We start from the raw sequence: 18,878 nt of genomic DNA, 5'->3' as shown, positions 1-18,878 counted from the left end.
AAATCAAAGCAACTCTTTTTTTAATTTGCACGCTAACTAGATTACTGCCGATACTATGCTTCATTCGAGCATGACTTAAGTTCCAGGGTAAAGCCCGAGTTCGAAATGTTTATGCGATGCAGAAAAAAGTAAAGAATATCGTGAAGAGCGTCCTTTTAAACATCCTGTCCAATGCAATGCATGTGAGCGATTAAAACATTAAGCAGTGTGGTGCCTATGAAATGTGTGCGTGCATTTTGTCTTTTGGCTTAGGGTTCATGCGCGAGCCGGATTCGCAACGAAACGCGTCCACAAAACTCTGCAGCCCACGTAGCTCCTCGTTGCAGTCGTATGCATCCTGCAGCCGGCTTTGAGTATGGCAGTAGCTTATGAAGAAGAAGGCTTCGTGTGGATACCCCCAGGCAATTTGGGGTGCTCGATGATTGCTCCCCTGATATGCTTGAAGCGCGTACAGAAGGCTATCTCGACCGATCTTTCTGTTCTCAGTGCACTCTTCCTCACCTTCACTCGGCAGGAGGGTTTCATTGACGCGAAAGCTTGTCAGGTTCAGCTCGTCGATTCCTAGATCGCTGTTGATGTCTCGCAGGACTTCTTTCAGGAATGCAGCACCTAATCCTCCGTAACTCGCAGCCGGGATAGCGTCCGTGTAGTAGAACGGTTGGCGCGCCACCAGCATAACCATGGTGGCGCTATTGAGGACGCTGTCGTAAACAATCGGCTCGCTGTGAGACGAATAGGGTAGCCTCATGGACTCAAAGTAAGCGTCACTGCCGATGAGCTCAGCGTTGGCCCGACGTCCGGCGATCCAGTGTTCCAAGCTGGTCCGGTATCTGCTCCGGCGGTTCCCATACAGGCGTGCGAGATGCTCTCCGGACAAGTACTCGGCTCTCGGCCACAAATTGATTTTCATCTCTCGAAGCTTTCTAGCTATCCGCTCGGCTACTTGGCCAGGCAACTGCGAGGCTTCGTAAGCGACAGCAGCGGCTTCTCGAACGCTGTTAAGGAGAAAATCGATGCGTTCACGAATTCTCGGCGGAAAGTTTAGCGCGACGTGGTTTGCGAGGACGAGTAGCTTGAAAGACGTTTCTATGTGGGCCTCGCAAGCCAGTGGCCTCAGGTTGTCACCGATGGTTTTGCTTCCGTATGAGTGAACGTAGAAGTCACTGTCCGCTAGAGGCGCTAAGCGCTGTAGTATCAACCAGCCCAGATGGCTCTGCACCAAATCAGGGGGGTGTTTTAGCATGTCACGCGCGACAGCGATGATGCCTTTCATTTTGATGATGGCTGCATCACTAGGCGAAAAATCTCTCCTGGACCGGAAGTACTTATTTAACACAGAGGTCCACTCTTTAACGCTCACGTTCAGCATTAGTGCAGTTGTGTCCAGAGTGAAAATTTCAGACTGTGAGTCGCACAACTTCGCGAGCTTCCAAATGAAATCCATAGTCACGTTAAAGACCAGAGCGTAATTGACAGTCGGAGCCACTTCGTCCTGCCTGAGTGGAAACGAAAAGTGGCTCACGTATTGCCTGACGTAATCGCTTATCTTGCCCTCGCGTTCTAGCTGTTTGTACAGCGCGCTCCAATATTTCGTGTACGCGCATGGCCCAATGTAGATAATGTTTTGGTTTCTTGCTGTCCTTTCCGGGAGCATCTTGATGTCAAACCAGAGGGGTAGCTCCCAATGGACGCAAAGTTTGACCACAACGTCTAGAGCATCCACAGGAGAAATCGGATACTCGGGCCAAGGGACACCCCAATCACGAAGCAGCTTCTTGAAGATCCAACGGGTCCTGTTGCTCTCACTAGCTGGATTTTCACAGGCTTCGTACGCGGCGGCTACCAGGCTCATAACTGGTATAGCGAAGCGGTGGTGCCGAATCTCGTCGGCCAGCTTTCTCATGAATAGATATTTCACGTCCCACTGGGTCCTCCATAGGATGTCAGTCGCGGCCGGCCGGTCTGGCTTCCAGCGCGAAGTCACGAATGCCTTGAAGTCCTCGCACGGATCAACGCTTGTGTTAAGTGTGGTCCGCAGCAAATTCTCGAACGCGGTGCAGTCGAGACTGTTACAGGTGATCACCAGCCGCTGGGCTTCACTTCGGGCGCTCAAGGATACCATGATGAAGGACGTGATCACAGCAGCTGCCACGATGACGCCAAAAGCGCCAAGCAGGATCCAGGTGAACCGGCTCAGCCCTGGAGGGGGCGCTTCCTCTTCCATGCATAGAGTCGCCACGTGCATTTCCTGGATGAGATGGAAGTTTCAGATCAGCTCCTCTCTTTTACACGAACGAAAGTTCTTCAGTCCTTCGCACGAAGGAGTTGACAATCGCGCTGTGGATTGTGGAGGGCGGTAATTTCAAATGCGCCGCAATGTTAAAATCCTGTATGCAATGAAACCGAATTTTACAGAAGACACAGTTTTTTCACAGGTTGAGTTTGCAGCAAACAGGACAATGCAGGTCCCGCACGGATTTGTGGTGCCTAGTTTAAAGCTCATCCCAGAAAGACCGATGCTGTTTAGAGTTCACAATTCTACAACCGGTCTGGTGTAGCGATCGGACCAGGGCACCAGTATTCGGAACTAGAGCAGGACTAACTGGGTCCGCTTTAGGACACCGGAGAGATTTCTACTCATTGGAGCTTAAGCAGAGCGTACGTGGATGAGGTGCAAGACTGGATTTTACTGCCAAAAGTGAGGCCACTTTGTTATTAAGGCGTAACCATTACTTACCACATTGAGCGAAACCCTGTGTGTGTGTGTGTGTGTGTGTGTGTGTGTGTGTGTGTGTGTGTGTGTGCGTGTGCGTGCGTGCGTGCGTGCGTGCGTGTCTGTCTGTCTGTCTGTCTGTCTGTCTGTCTGTGCGTGCGTGCGTGCGTGTGTGCGTGTGTGTGTGTGTGCGTGCGTGCGTGCGTGCGTGTCTGTCTGTCTGTCTGTCTGTTTGTCTGTGTGTGTGTGCGTGCGTGCGTGCGTGCGTGTGTGTGTGGAAACAGGGCAAACAACGCAGGGAAAACAACAACACGACGACAAAACAGCACAGCGGCAAACGGTGCAGCGCTGCTGGGTGACTGTCAGAGCTATAACCGCAAACGGCAAATCACAACACATACGGCCGCAACCTTTCTGGAGTTAGCTAGAGCTCGTTTCACTGATTCATTAAGGAACAGGGTAGGCTAATATTCGCGATTAGCCTATTCTTCTTACTTCATACAGAAACTAGGTCATTTTTGCCAAGCAAGCAAAGACTGCTTAACCCCTTGTTCTGCCATATGCAGCGCTCCGCAACGCTGCTCGTCACTGAATGAACCTGCCCTGTTTCTTAATGAATCAGCGAAATCAGCACTCGCTAGCTCCAAAGATCTCTGCCCTATGTGTTGTGATTTACCGTTTGCGGTTATGGCTGTGACAGTTCACCCCAGCAGCGCTGCAGAGAACAGTAATACTTATCCGTCATGTTGCACGCTTCAAGGTCACTAGACGTTGAACCTGATGCTATCAAATAGGATGTATTCTTTTTTCGCCTGTGCAGTGTCTCGCGAAGCAGGATGGCGCTAAGAAATTGCGATCCGTTGTAAAAATTTGCGGAGGAAGATGCCAGGACTGCCCGTGTTTGCTCCAAAGGCAACGAGCTTAAGTTGCGTGAAGGGTGCGATCAGGGACAAAAATCTCTGGACCGCATGTCCCGTCAACGAAACTCGTAATTCTGTTCTAAGCCGCCGGCTGGAGATTAAACTTCTGGAGGTGAAAGAACAGGACTTTGACTTTCAACGCCTGAAGTGTAGTTATTCCTTTTATCTCTGACTGCACAAATAGTCGCGTTTTGATGATGTTTTACAGCGACAGCCGTTAATATTAATAATAATTGGTTATTGAGGATATGAAATGGCGCAGTGTCTGTCGCAATATCTCGGTGGACACCTGAACCACGCCGTAAGGAAAGGAAGGAAGGTGGGAGTGAAAGAGGAAAGAGAAAGAGCTGCCGTAGTAGAGGTCTGCGGAATAATTTTGACCACCTGTTTATTTTATTTTTATTTTTTATTTATTTATTCAATACTGCCAGCCGCCTTTTGGTGGCCAAGGCAGGAGTGGGGATTCAATTGCAGAGTGCTTTGCAAACAGCAAACAACGAAAAAAAGGAAAAAAGAGAGCCTGCAGGTAGGCAACAAGATTTCTACCAAACAACTCAAACAATAGACGAGTAGCAAACACTTTACATTAAAATACAAAACAATACGCGACAAGGGCAACACTCCAGAATTGAACCAAATACCCTAACTTGACCGGCTTGGGTTGATTGCAGATAAAAATGTTTCGGCTGACGATAAGGCTGTTGCTAAGGCTGACGAAGAGGCTGTTTCGGCAGTTGATCTTTAACGTGCACAAGCACACGTAATAAGCCGCGTGAGTTAAGCCACACCTTTCTTAAACATTGGGGCTGAGGAGAAGAAGAAACTAGACTCGCTCATTCGACGGTGCATAAAGAGTGCCCTGGGCTTACTGATTAGAACCTCCACAGAGAAGCTCTCTAGGGGAGTGCACAATACTTGGGACGAAATAGCGGAGGCTGTCAGAATTTCACAGCTCGAAAGATTAAGCCGAACAACCACAGGCAGAGCCATCCTTGAAATGGTAGGCCTGCAAACAGATAGGGGACTACGAGCCAAATCGAGCATTCCGCAGGACTGCCGAAAAAATCTAATCATTCCCCCACTCCCTCGTAACATGCACCCCATATTCAACACTGAAAGGAGCGAGAAGAGAGCAGAAGCACTAATCAGAGACTTCGATCCGATGGACAGCAAGTCAGTTGCGTACATGGACGCAGCAAGTGGCAAGTCGGGGGCTGCGGTCGCCTGAGTGGTCGACGGCCGCGGGGTCCCCGTATCGGCAGCCACAATTAGAAGCCTGAACGCGACAACAGATGAAGAAGTTGCGATAGCACTCGCTTGCGTTGGAACGGAAGCCAATTTTATAATTGGCGATAGCAAAACGGCCATCTATAATTTTGGAAAGGGTAGGATCTCGCCGGAAGCGGCCAGGATTCTGGCCAGTAGACGGCTATAGAGAAAAGTTAGCCTAATTTGGACTCCCGCACAAGCGTTCGTTCCTAGCAACGACGCGGCCCACTAGTGGCCCGAGCTCTCTACTTCCGGGTAGCTGCGAAGCCGCCCGACTGCCGGAACATGGACGAGCGTCTGAGAAATTATACGGAGATAGTTGAAAATTATCGGTTACAGAGGAGACTGGTGACACCACCAGATAAAAGTCTAAACAATAGGGAGGCAATCGCATGGCGATGCCTTGAAGCTGGGAACTTCGTAAACCCGGTCTCGACGTATCATGTTCAGAGATAACAAAGAAAACGATAGATAAGTGCAAGCTCTGTGGGGCGAGAAGGACCCTCGAGCACATAATCTGGGAATTCGCTAGCTCCCCAGGCGCTAAAGAAAATATAAATTGTAGAGAAACCTGGGAAGCCCCGATGCGGAGCGAGGCCCCTGCTTCACAGCAACAAGCCATCCGCCTGGCGGAAGAAGCCGCGAGGAATCAAGACCTCTTCGCCTGCTTCTAATCGCGGAGGTCCCAGCCCCCGTCACCAAGGCCTGCGTGCCGGGGACAGGGAGTAGTGGGCTTCCTTATCTGGCGGAAAATAAAGTTGATATCATTCTCATCATCATCATCATCATCGGCATCACCGGTGGGTGCGTTGCCATGGGAACCACTCGGAGGGTGATTATCACGCAAGGAGGAAGGTATAAAGGGAGCGGAGAAAGGGAGGTTCAGCTGCCTCCCCCACAGGGGAGGCAGCTGAACCTGAGGGAAGGGGAGGAGAACACCCGCGGTTCTCATGTGGCCCAGGTTGGCTGCCGTTGGGATGGGGGGCCATGCCCGGACTTAGCGCAATCTTCGCTGCATGACGCGAGATGCGATCTCCTCAGGCATGGTACCTCCTCCCAATCCATCATTTTAGCGGTGGTCCGGCTGCACGGTTCCTTTGCATAAGCCGTGCGGAAGCTTTTCTCATGGCAACCTGTGGGTGGTTACCGCAGGAACCATCCGGAAGGTGGTTACCATGGAAAAGTGGAGGGTATCGAGAGAGCGGTGGAATCCCCAACCGGAGGATAGTCACCCAGAAGAAGGAGAGTATGGCCAGAAACACAAGAAGGCGCAATCGATTGGAGTTTGCCACGGAGGGACAGGGAGTGTTACCGAGGAAATAAGCTTTAGGGCAAGAGCGGTGGAAGGCTTAAGCATGGGGATTTTTGCAAGGATAACCGTTCGGCAGGAGGGTATCTTGGAAGGAGGAAAATGGGGCGAGAGTGAAAAAATCCCCAACCAGAGAATTATTATCATGGAAGGAGGTGGGTACGGCGAGAGTGTGAGAAAGCGCAAGTGGTACATGGTTTTCATGAGAACGAACCGGACGGTATTTACCCTTGTAAGAGGAAGAGAACAGCTGTGGAAGGAGGGCATGACGAGAGGAGGAGGCTATGACGAGAGTGTTGAAATGTGTACCACGGTAACCATCCGGAACGTGGACATCCGGGAAGGAGGAGGAAGGGTGTGCCTAGAACCGACGAATGTAGCCCGGTCAATCAAATTCAAATTCAAATTCTTTATTTCTGCCTTGTAAAGATACAGACAGTGGAGGCGCAGAAAAAGCTGTGAGAGACAGCTTGACTAAGCCGCAGCCCCCTTTCGCTTGGCAGCAGCTTGACAGCAAGGCTTTTAATACAAAAGGCAGTTGCAAAGCGTGATAACAAGTATACAATAATGAGCAGGTACAAGAGAAAGCGAAAGAACATTATACAATACTGACACAATATTCACATTGGGTAGACTCAGGTAATGGCAGCAAAGAAAAAAAAGAGAAAGAAAAAAAAACACACAAAACAAAAATTCTACATGCTAGCATACAAAGCACGCAAAGACCTGCTTGACGAACTGAAAAGGTCAAAATTATATATATACGCGTTTAGCAGGGACGGAAGAGTGAACTGCAGGCGTTCTCTACCCGAGTTTAACCGTGGGGTCGGGACTATCCATGTCTCCGCATACCTTGTTGTGTAGCTTGCATCTCGGGTATGTAGTTCGGCAAGTTTACGTATGTGGTTTACATTTCTACGTGTTTCGAGTTTAAACCGGACACTCAAGCGATATTTATACAAGTTGTGTATTTTTAGCACACCACTTTGTAGAAAGAGATCTTTGCTTGGCTACGACAGCTACTGCCAAACTCGAAACCAGAGAAGAGAATCATAGGCCCTGCTGCGTTTCTAGAGCGGAGAACTGGAGAGATGACCGTGTCGAATAAACTTCAGGGGGCACTTGGCTCTCTAGAAAGTGCTGTAAGGTGAAAGCGTTTCCTGACGCACTGTTTGGCATTGTCTGTGAGGCTGTTTGTGCTGTACTAGTGCTTTATTTGACTACACACTTTGACTACACATTACAACTACAAACTTTCACTGCCGACTCTGACTGCTTCTTTAGCACGACTCTCCCTCTGCTTTGATGAGTTCCCTTGTTTTTATGGCTGTGTTCTCAGTAATGAGGTATGTAATGTGGTCACCCGCGGACGCCTTACGCCCCCCTTTTTGTCGTCCCTTATTACGCCCTTATTTGTCGTCGGAGCGGACGGTAAATAATTTATTAGGTGTCGTGTGCTCGAAAAGGGGCACCAGGTATCCGCGGGTGACCTCATTACTACGAATCCCCGTACTCTGACATCATGGACTTTTGAACGAACCGAAAAGAGTGACACCTCTGCTGTCAAACGTCTGTCGACAACGATGAGGCATTAAAGGCTTTTGCTTTAAAAATGACTGTGCCGAAAACTAAACAGCGCCCTTTAGAACTATACAGGTGTCAAGTCGCTCTCATAAGCTCATTACAACAAATCGTGAAGTAAATATAACTGAAGAGCTCTCGCCCGATCTCTCATTAACCAGAGGCAACCGTCCTGCCAATTTTTTGGTTTTATGTAGCAGTAGTGTTCCTTAAAACGGTTCTGAGTTAATGATGTGAGCAAAATGCTTACACGCCCCTTATCGTGAGAATGGAGAGGACAACTTAATGTGCCTAAGGCTTGCTGTAATTTGTTGGAACAGGCAGTAAAGTAAATGATCTTCACCATGGCTTAGTCGATAACGTGCTCAGGAGAAGTGAAGTTCTGTGGTTCGAATTGTGAAGCTAACCTGCTTATATTGTCTTCTTTTTATTTTTACTCCCTAAATTGTAAGTGTACAGGAAATGTATCCTGCAGAGGATATGTAAAGGATATACCTCACGAGAGCTAGCTAAATGGTGTGAGCGCTTCGCTAGGCTACACTAAACCGAATGGGCACAATTTGCAACCAATTCCACAGGTATAGCTGCACTAATACATTACCGTAAGGCATACAACCATATCTTAGCTCTTAAAAAGAGAAAATAATGCACAGCATTTTTTAGAGCGGAAGCCTTTAATGCCTCATCGTTGTCAGCTGGAGTTGTCGACAGAAATGTCACGCTTTTGAATTGGTCGAAATGGTCGGGACGTCACAGTGCGTGAATTTCAAACGGGGCCCATTGTACCTTGGCTGGTAACCTTGCAACCAATTAAAGGCATTGTATAGTGATGCTCCAAGTAAGTGGGACTGAGTTTTGTTACTTAACCAATTAGCCTAATTAACCTTTCTATTCAGACCAGATAAATAAAATCGAGTAGGAAATTGGTCGAGTTGGGGAATCGAACCAGGGTATCCGGAGTGCGAGACGAGCATGCTACCCCCTCCGCCATGCCAGCTTTTTCTTCTTTATTGCCTGGCTTTGACACATAACAATCAACAAAACAAAAAATCAACAAAGCACACTAAACGCTATATATGTACATACACACGGCACTGTCGTGGTCAGCCAGCTAGAATCTGGCTTCGTCAGATTAAAATTCACACAAATTGCACAGCGGCTCTAGTCTCGAGAGCCACTCCGGAGGCTCCGGCGCGGCTCTCTGGATGGCCAGAAACCAGTCCATGCTTTCCCGGAAGTAAGTTCGGGCAGGTATTTCGTATTTGTCACAATGGTGGCCTGCCATTCTGAGGCGCCATATACAGTGGAGGCCTATCAGTCAAACGGTACCCCATGCTCATTTTCTACAGATGCCTTACATACCGGATGCCTTACATGTCAAGTGTAATTCTTTCTTTAGAATTTGCTGCAATACATTCCAAAAATAAACCCCTTTCCAAAAGTGTAAAAACACGTGGTCTATTGTTTCCGGCTTTCTGCAAATTAAACAGCGTGATCCCCAAGGTAAAAAAAATTCCTTTCCTTCTAATAAGTTTTTAACCGTCATGGTGCCAGTGTGCAGCTTAAAAACGAAGGTTTTTACTCCTGGCGGCACCTGCATTTTTTTAACCCTCTTTAAAACATCAATGTCTGGGCCTCCACTGTACAAGGCCCTGTACAGAGGCACTGGGAAAACTATATCGCACAAAGCACGGTGCAGTTTTTTCCGCTTGACAGAGAGAGAGAGAGAAAAAAACTTTAATTTAACAGGAATTCGGGGCACGCCCCAGGGTCCCCGCACGACCCCACGGCACTCAAGTGTTTATGTTCCTAAGGTTCATAACACTGGCAGCACGGCCGGTGTCGATGGTCTGCACGGCCGGGTCCCCCGAGCGCAGCACGGTCTCTCAGTCCTCCCAGGTCTTGAGGTTCTCTAGGTCCCGCGGGGGAGGGTCCGCCGGGCAGAGGGAAAGGATGTGGAGGGAAGAAGCGAAGGGTTCTGGGCATAGGGCGCAAGCAGGAGTGGGGAAGGAGGGATGATAGTGGGTTAGGGTAAGGGGCGAGGGGAGAGTATGTGTTTGTAATCTGCGCCAGAGTGTTGCGTGTCTGTTATCTAGGGAGGGGTGGGGCGGGGGGTAGAGCTGGCGAGAGGCTCTGTATGCCTGGGTCAGCTCACTGAATGAGTGCATGCGATCCTTCGTGAATCCCCGATCCGAGGCCACCTGAGCCCGGTTTAAAGAACCTCTGGCTAAAAGGTTGGCGGCCTCGTTTCCGGGATGCCCGGAGTGCGCAGGCACCCATATCAGCTCCACTCGGCGGGGCGGGGGTGCATCGGCCGAGTCCAGTATGTCAAAAGCAGGGACATGAACTCGGCCTCGAGCAAAATTTGACAGTCGACAGAAAATTATTTGAAAACCGCGCGGAAAGGAATCTCACACTAGAGACAATTTCCCGGTAAAAGCCGCTGATCCTAAAGTAAACCTCAGTAGTAGAGACTTCCGGCAGCATGCGCCGCAGCCCAACTTGGCATATGGTGCTCAAAAACGGGTCTGTTGTGTCCAGAAAAAAACAAAAAAGGAATGACCAGCTGCCGCAAAAACAAATGGGAGCGCTGCAGCCGGTCCAACCTATTCCGCCTTGCCAGCTCGATGGTTTGAATGAACAAAGGCGCGTCTAATCAATACGGTGTCCTCGTTCACTCCCATCCTCCTCCCGTCCCGGTTAGGGCGAGGTTGAGGTGTCCACCGAGATATGCGCAAGAGATACATTTCCTTTCCTCAAAAGCAATTCACCGACGAGCAAGGCGTAGAGCTGAACGGGCGGTGGCGTTCTGCGGACTCGCTGGCATCGTTGCAAGACGCTGTCGCGTTCCACACTCAGAGGCGAAGCTTAACATCATAACCACACATCAGTCGCACAAGCACCAATACCACGCTTAAGGCTTTCGCCTCACCGCACTTTAGCTGAACAAAGCGCCCCCCTCACTTGTTTCATTAATTTATCTGTTATTTATTTAGTAACTACAGAAAAAATCATGAGAAATACACTTAAATACCATAAAGTAGAATATTAAGGACATTAAGTAGAGAATAGTATAGTGCTGGCAAAAGCATCTTCAAGATTTTGTTTTTAAGCAGCTCCTGAGGTGTGTAGTACTATACCATAATAGTTCGAGGCAAATATGGAAATTTAGATTGGTTTGGACGTGTAAAATAAGGGGTCAAGATGTAGTTATGACTGGGGCGCGTTTTGAGTCCCCGGTAGGATTCTAAATTTATCATGAATCAATCAGTCAAAAAACTTCAATTCAGAAATTTTCTGTCCTCTATCGGGGCGCTGTAAATTTCATGCTCTTAACGATGTCGTCTGTTCCATTGAGTTTACGTCTCAAACGCCCTGATTCAGTTTTTTGCAGATGATGTTTTGTAATTAATGCGGCTGTTATTAACAGATGAGCGAAAGCTTTTTGTGATTTTCTTGCTATGCCCAAAAACAACGTTTCTTCTTCGCCATTACCCATCTTTTCATGGTTAACCTTGAATATGGGTAACCATGGTTAAACGTTTCGAATGTTAACCATCCTTTTTCTACGGGATTAACCCTATTTCCAAGGAAATAACGTAGGTAAGTGCAGTATTTAGCAAAACTGAAACATAACCTGAATGGAATGGTTTTTTCAGCATCCAATCATCAGCAGACATTTATCATATCCCTGGGATTAAAGACCAAATGTTTAGGGGAAACCCCCAAGGTGGAGTAGATTTGTAATAAGGGAGTAATTACTCATTGACGTCCACCCGAGCGCAGCCATACGGCTACAAAGGAAAGTTATACAGCTTTCTTAGAAACTTCGTAGTTAAAGAAACATTCGTCCTGGTCCGGGATACCCCTATTGAAAAATCCGGTATCGCGGCAAACCGGATTTTACCGGAACATATCGGTTTCATACCGGTCCGGTATCACTCTCATACCGGCGAGACCCGTCCGGTTTGATGGCTATACCGGTTCATACCGGTCCGGTATCGATCCCAAACCGGACAGACCGCTCCGGTACGGAGCTCATACCGGGCAGTCTATTGCCGGTTCGAAGCTCAAATCGGACAGACCAGTCCGGTACGGAGCTCAAACCGAACAGACTAGTCCGGTACGGAGCTCAAACCGGACATACCAGCCTGTATTCAGAGCGATATGTGCTGCGGTTTTGGTGCTTGGTCTGCAGATTGACTGCTGTACGCCAGCAGATATATTTTCGGGGAGGGGGGCGGGGGGGGGGGGGGGGGGGGGGGTCAGCGTGCGCATAAGTGCGATAATCAACACATACACGGTTTTGTTTAAAGGGCTAGGAAAAGAAAAGGGCTAAGCGTGAGCTTCGCAGTGGCAAAACATGCAGTTTGTGCATGAAAGGCGGGGGCTGCATGAAGGTGAATTGTGGGCAACCGCCATATTGGCTTCCCGTGCAGCACCCTGACAAAGCCAGGGCGGCTGTGTGCGGGCAAACGGCTAGTATATATCCGCCAGCAGCCTTCGTAAGTCCTTCGAAGATTACTATGGATTTAACAGTGCGAACTTCAAGACTGGCTGATAAACATGGCGAGCCTCCGGTGACTGCGCCAGAGGCTCAAAAAGGTTTGTTACTGTCGCCTTCATTGCAGCAGCTTCCTTAATGTTCGCTAGCGGCAGCCTCTAGCGACGCATCGATGAAGAAAGAAAATTCTTGGTTTTCGTGCAGGAATTCTTTGCACTTCTTCAAGTGATCGCCCATTGATAACGCAACTTGTCCAAGCGTCATCGCGAGCGGCCCCACCCTTCACTCTATCAGGAACACATACTAATCACAAATCGCCCAGAACGAACAAGAAAAGGTTAATTCAACGGAGCCGGCAGCTTGGGGTGTTCCCTTAAGGGCGACGCTTCGTGCTAGCTAAAAGATACAGCGCTCGAGAGAACAAAATAAAAACAAAAACCACCTGTAGAAACCTTACACGAGTAACCCGTCTTTGCGCAATTTTTTTTTAAAGCTTTTTTCTTTTCTCTCCTCACCGCCTTTGCTTTTCCTGGGTCCGGTCGCAAAAAAAAACCCGCGCATTCCTGGCTTTTCTATCGGCCTTTGTCACTTCCCCTTGGGCTCCTCTGTGTCTGTCCTGTCCCTTCCAGTGCCGTTCCCCGAAGCGGCGCGGAGGCGCTCACTCTACAACCCACGACCGAGCATTTTAAGCCGCCCTCCCGACCACGCTCCCCGCGAGGCTTCCATTAAGTGGCGAGGAGGTTCCAATTCTGCTTGTTCACTGTGCCCAGTCGCAGCGCGGTGACTTTATGCAGAAGTCCTCCCCCGCCTTTCCTGCGTTTGTTTGGAACAGGTTTTTCTCTCCTGCGGCTGGGTTGAGTGTCAAGCGATGAAGGTAGCTGCGAAAACACGCTGGCACTCGATCGTTGGCGTTGAATTTGTGTTATACAATTTTTTGCGCCTTTCTTCGTGTTGCCTTGATCAATCCATGATCAAATATGACAACGCCTTTCATGCGTACGTCCAGTGCAAATCTGGTGCAACCCTATCATCCTTGTCTCAGCGATGAATGACTTCGCTCCGAAAGACGTGAGTGGGGAACATTTGACCGGTGGAGGCCACGGAGGTGAAGGCGGATTTTATGACGGCGACGTCGTGCTGCTAGGACGTAAGTACGCATTTTAAATCACTCTGTTCTTTAAGTACTGCCTCCGTCTCGGGTATATGCTCGGCGTCAACAGAAACGTTCTAACTGTCCAGTGTCTTTTTAACTAAAACTTTGTAGATTGCACAGCGTAGAGGGACGAAATAGCGCAAAATTTTCTTTCAGTTACATACCGAAATTGCTTGTCCTTCATGATTACACGACTAAAATTAGTTTTATAGTTTGTATTCTTTCTTTACAGAGTCATGTGGTGTGCACGTGCGAGAGCAATCATCGATAAGCGTCCTGAGGGGGAGCGGCTCAAGCCCTTGAACAAACATCAAGCATCGCATCGATGCTGCGGTATGTGCCGTAAATAATGGAGGATGACCACGCAAGCATCGGAATCGTCCGAGCAACCTGTGTACACACCAACAATGTTACGACGCAGATTTTCAATACATTATTGATTCAAATATGGAAGGCGTGAGGTGCACTCACGATACTGAGCATTGTCAATGCTCAGGGCCTGGCGTCTTGAGACGCCTTGCTTGTCTGGCTTGTCTGGGCCCACGAGGGCCCGCAATTCAGAGCCCCGTTTGTGCTACCGGGGTATGCATTTGTAATTATTGCATACAGGTCCACCTCGGGAATGGAATTTTTATTCCTTCGGCAACGTGGGCAGCAGTTATGGTGGCACCCAAAGATTCGCGTTTCTGCAAGGACGCAGCCTTTGGACGACTCCACAACTCCTGGAAAGGAGCGTTACAGGGCAAGCATGCCATCGGAACCTGAAGTCAGAAGCCTCGACAGTGGGCAGGAAGCCAATGACCCCTGAAAAGCTACAAGCCATTGGCCGTAAGTTCCATGTCACAGTGCTCAATGCATTATGTTGTGTGTCAGTGCCCAATTAAATGATAAGGTGGGGGCATTATGTACTACCAATCATATTTTCTTTTCTGCAGGTGCTTTTCACTACTTCATTGGCCAGCACCCTGTAGAGACCCCAGCGCCGGTAGATCGTCGCAAAGAGTTAAATTATTACCTACGTGAGCTGGTTCAAGACATCCGAAAAAAATAAATATCTTTTGGAGTTTTTGATGCATTATAATACTCAACAAGCTATTAATACTTGGTAAAAGCTGGGAGCAAATAACACAATTGCACATCGACTGCAATACGAGTCGCTGATAATCGCAGATTACCAGTTTCTGAGGCTCTGTATATTGCAGCATTTGGCATGTACACTTATGGCCCCAGTTTTTGGGCAGATTTCGTCCAAGTGGAATATATTTGAAGCATTTTATTCCTGCCTTTGTCCTGTGATACAGGGCCCTCCTGTATAATACGTGCCTAGCCTGTAGAATACACGACTGTCCTGTAATCCGGTATGAATTTTAAACCGGAACCGCATACCGGGTTATTATACAGGATTTGCGATACCGGATTACCGGAGTATCCTGTACAAAACAGGAGAGTCCTGTATTATACAGGACTGTCCTGTTTTATACAGGATATTCCGGTAATCCGGTATCGCAAATCCTGTACAATAACCCGGTATGCGGTTCAGGTTTAAAATTCATACCGGATTTTTCAGTAGGTACGAACCCGGAACAGGGCAAGCTTATGGTAGGGCGAGAGCGAATTGATCAATAACTCGAAGTGGGAACAGTGTTGACCAAATGTTTAGGGGAGCTCAGTGGCTACGGCGCTCGGCTGCTGACCCGAAAGACGCGGGTTCGATCCCGGCCGCGGCGGCTGAATTTCGATGAAGGCGAAATTCTAGAGGCCCGTGTGCTGTGCGATGTCAGTGCACGTTAAAGAACCCCAGGTGGTCGAAATTTCCGGAGCCCTTCCCTACGGCGTCTCTCATAGCCTCAGTCGCTTTGGGACGTTAAACCCCAATAAACCAATAAACCAAACCAAACCCCCAAGGTGGAGTAGAATTGCAGATTTGTCCGGGATCACGGACCAGGACGAATTTTTCTTTAACTACGAAGTTTCTGAGGAAGCTGTACAGCTTTCCTCTGTAGCCGTATGGCTGCGCTCGGGTGGACGTCAATGAGTAATTACTCCCTTATTACCTGGGATTAATGGCGGCAATTGTATCGCTCACGGGAGCTAAAAGCGCTTTAAAGCTGGAGGTGTAGCGACAATTCTCGGGGAAATCGATCTTCTACCATTTTTAAACGATCCGACAATACATTTCGTCACCTTTTGATGATAAATCTATTGACCAGGTTTCCCGCGATCTAGTCACTCTGCTCTAGAATGAATTCAGTGTATTCACAATACAGAGCTGCTTTGCGCCTGTGCACGCGCATTGAAATAACCACTCGCATGAAAGGCGAACAAGGGAAAATGGTGCAGCTGCCGTTATTTCGTCGCCTTGTGGGGAGGTGAGATTCAACAGATTTTCACTACGATAACTACAAGTCTCAAGAGCTTTCTTCAGGGCGAACTGTCTGTGTCCTTTACAATGCCGGTTTCCTGGCAAATTGAAATTGCAAACGCAGTATAGATGTAAGCATGAGATCTTCGCAGTACCGGCGTAGCACTGTCCAGGAGAGGTTATAGATGGCGCTAGCCTCACATCACACGACAAACAACTTTTCCCACTGACCATTTAGCGACAGAGCGTTGAAACCTTACTCAGTTAAAAAATAAACTAATCCTCGTTTCAAGATTTCGCAACTGCCAAGAACTCACAACACGCGCCGCGGTGGCTCAGTGGTTAGCGCACTCGGCTACTGAGCCGGAGTACTCGGGATCGACCGCGGCGGCCGCCTTTCGACGGAGGTGAAACGCAAAAAGCGCCCGTATGCTGTGCGATGTCAGTGCACGTTAAAGTTCCTCGGTAGTCAAAATTACTCTGAAGCCCCCCTCTACGACACCTCTTTTTCTCTTTCTGTTCTTTCACTTCCTCCTTTATCCTCCTCTTAAGACGCGGTTCGGGTGTCCACCGAGATATGTGAGACAGATACTGCATCATCTCCAGTCGTCAAAAACCAATCTTCATTTATTGTTGCTTTTAAAGAAAGAGATGAACCATTGGTAGGCACACAATTAAAGGTGCATAAGTCGTTGGTTCGAATCCCTGTCGCAAGCTAGCCTCGAACTCCACTAGCACGTGTAAGCAATATGCAAAGATAAATCGCAGGACAGCACCCGCTACGCTGTACGACAAACGGTTTCTTACATTCCTCTTACGAATGTGGTCGAGAATACGGGTGACACTTTGAGGTCAGGAAGTGGTGGTCGATACGTAGAAGCTAATGCATGATTGTCTGAAACTGCGCTGCTAGTCTATCAATGTGGGTCCTGCGGCTGCTCGGTGACGTCACCTTTTTTTTCTTGCCATCGCTTGGATTTCTTGTTTCATCTGCTCCTACAAACTAACACACGCCGCCGGCTATTCCCGTAATGAGAACTAGTAAGGCTTTCATCTTGAAACAGATAAAAGAAAGATGTAGTGGACGGCAACGGAATAATTTCGATCACTAGGGGATCATTAACGTGCACTAGCACCGCACACCACATAGACGCATATTGCGTTTCGCCTCCATCAAAGCGTGGCCGCCTCGATCGGTTTCGAACCCGTGTACCCTCTCTCGAACGAAGCGCCCTAACAGAGCCGGGCACCACGGCAAGTGCCCCGTTCAGGAAGGGAGAAAGGTGGGAGTGAAAGATGGTTTGGTTGGTTGGTTTATGGGGTTTAACGTCCCAAAGCGACTAGGGCTATGAGAGACGCCGTAGTGGAGGGCTCCGGAAATTTCGACCACCTGGGGTTCTTTAACGTGCACTGACATCGCACAGTACACGAGCCTCGCATTTCTCCTCCAAAGAAATTCAGCCGCCGCGGCCGGGATCGAACCCGCGTCTTTCGGGAGTGAAGAGTTTAGACGCTTCGGGTGTCCACCGCGAGCGACGTGCTCCGCATGGGCTCCGCAAATTTTGACCAGCCAGGCCCGATCATCTCAACGGACCTCCAAAATTTTTGTTGGAGCTTGAAGAGGAACAGAAGTGGACCACTTGGACACCAAATTCGAAGAGGTGGGCCCATTTTTGGGTTTTCTACCGGACTTCGAACTTGCCGAGTGGCGGGGTGCGAGCTAAGCCTCGTTGGCCTAGCACGACTACGGGCGTTCGAGGACTCTCCGGCCTCGTCACGAGCGACAACGACGATGGCAACGGTCCCCTACCCCGACAACCGACCCAACATCGAGAAGGCACTAGAAGATTCGCCAAAAGATTTCATGGAAACTCAGGAGATGGAAGAAGACTGCCACGTCAGCACTCGGCCAACGGTGAAGGAGGGAAGCGAGGCGGTTTTCGCGCCTCAAGAGGCCGCCATGCTGGGCCCGCAGGGAACGCAGGGCGGAATCGAGCAGGACGACGACCACAACTGGGAATTAGCCACGTCGAAACGCAAGAAGAAACCCCGCAAGGAGCGGAAAAACCCCGGAGACTTCCCGCCTTCCGCCCAGGCGGATTTTGGCGCGAAAACCCCGGGGAGCGCCTCCACGGGAGCTGTCGCGCCAGCTGCGCCGAAGCAAGACAAGAAGGAAGCGGCACGTCGGCCAGGCCCGAGATTGCCGCCGCTCCCGAAAGACGATTTCAAGATAATCCTGAGGCCGAGGGGCCTCGTGGTACGATCGCTGCAAACTCATCAAGTCGCCCGAGCCGTAGTCGCGGCGACCAGTGCAAAGTGTAAAAGTGAAGACTTAATCATAAGACTACGAATCGGTTCGAACATCATCATAGTCAGCACAGACAATGAAGATGCAGCCCAGAACGTGAGACGCATTAACCATCTAGCGTTCGGTGACAAAGTGTACGAAGTCAACGCCTACGTGGCAGCCCCCGAGGGCACTCAGCGAGGCGTGATCCACGGCATAGAACCGGGGACATCATCCGCCGAGCTCAAAGCCAACTTAAGGGTGCGGACCCAGGGAGTCAAGATCCACAGCGCCCGAATGCTTGGAAAGTCAAGCTCAGCCGTCATCACGTTCGACGGACCCACCACCCCAAGACAAGTACTATACTACGGAGGGGTGATGTGGTGCTACCCATACCGCCCAACGCGGCAGATTTGCTATATCTGCTGCCAACAAGGACATAGATCGGACGTCTGCCCCAAACCGGAGAGCAAGGCCTGCAGGCTCTGCGGGACGCAGAACCCAACAGAAGGACATTCGTGCACAACCAAGTGCCTGGTCTGCGGAGGCGATCACGCAGCCGGCACGAGAGAGTGCAAGCACCGGCTCAAGACGGCCGAAGAGCTGCGAGGAGGACCCCCACGAGGAGGGCCCTCACAGCGACAAAGCCGGAGCCGGAACCGAAAGGGAGGACGTAGACCAAGGTGGTTCAGCTCGGAGCGGACCGGGAGCCAGGGCCGGGACGAGGCGAGCCAGTCCAGGAGCCAGTCGCAGAGCCAGGGCCGGGGGCAGAGCTGGACC

General features: G+C 49.7%; 1 protein-coding gene across 1 annotated transcript; it reads right to left on the bottom strand.

Moving 5' to 3' along the window:
- Positions 1–214: 214 nt before the first annotated feature.
- Positions 215–2,224, bottom strand: LOC149360555 (neprilysin-2-like). Its single transcript, XM_089567871.1, has one exon. The coding sequence runs from the start codon at positions 2,222–2,224 to the stop codon at positions 215–217; it is 2,010 nt and encodes a 669-aa protein (XP_089423997.1).
- Positions 2,225–18,878: the final 16,654 nt, after the last annotated feature.

Source organism: Amblyomma mixtum, chromosome 2 (genome assembly GCF_055824585.1).
Source record: "Amblyomma mixtum isolate Tamu chromosome 2, ASM5582458v1, whole genome shotgun sequence".
Classification (NCBI taxonomy): Eukaryota; Metazoa; Arthropoda; class Arachnida; order Ixodida; family Ixodidae; genus Amblyomma; species Amblyomma mixtum.
This window is presented reverse-complemented; position numbering and strand designations above follow the sequence as displayed.

What these genes read in the sequence shown, in the direction of transcription:
- LOC149360555 (XM_089567871.1), bottom strand. Translation starts at nt 2,224, where the DNA reads ATGGAAGAGGAAGCGCCCCCTCCAGGGCTGAGCCGGTTCACCTGGATC.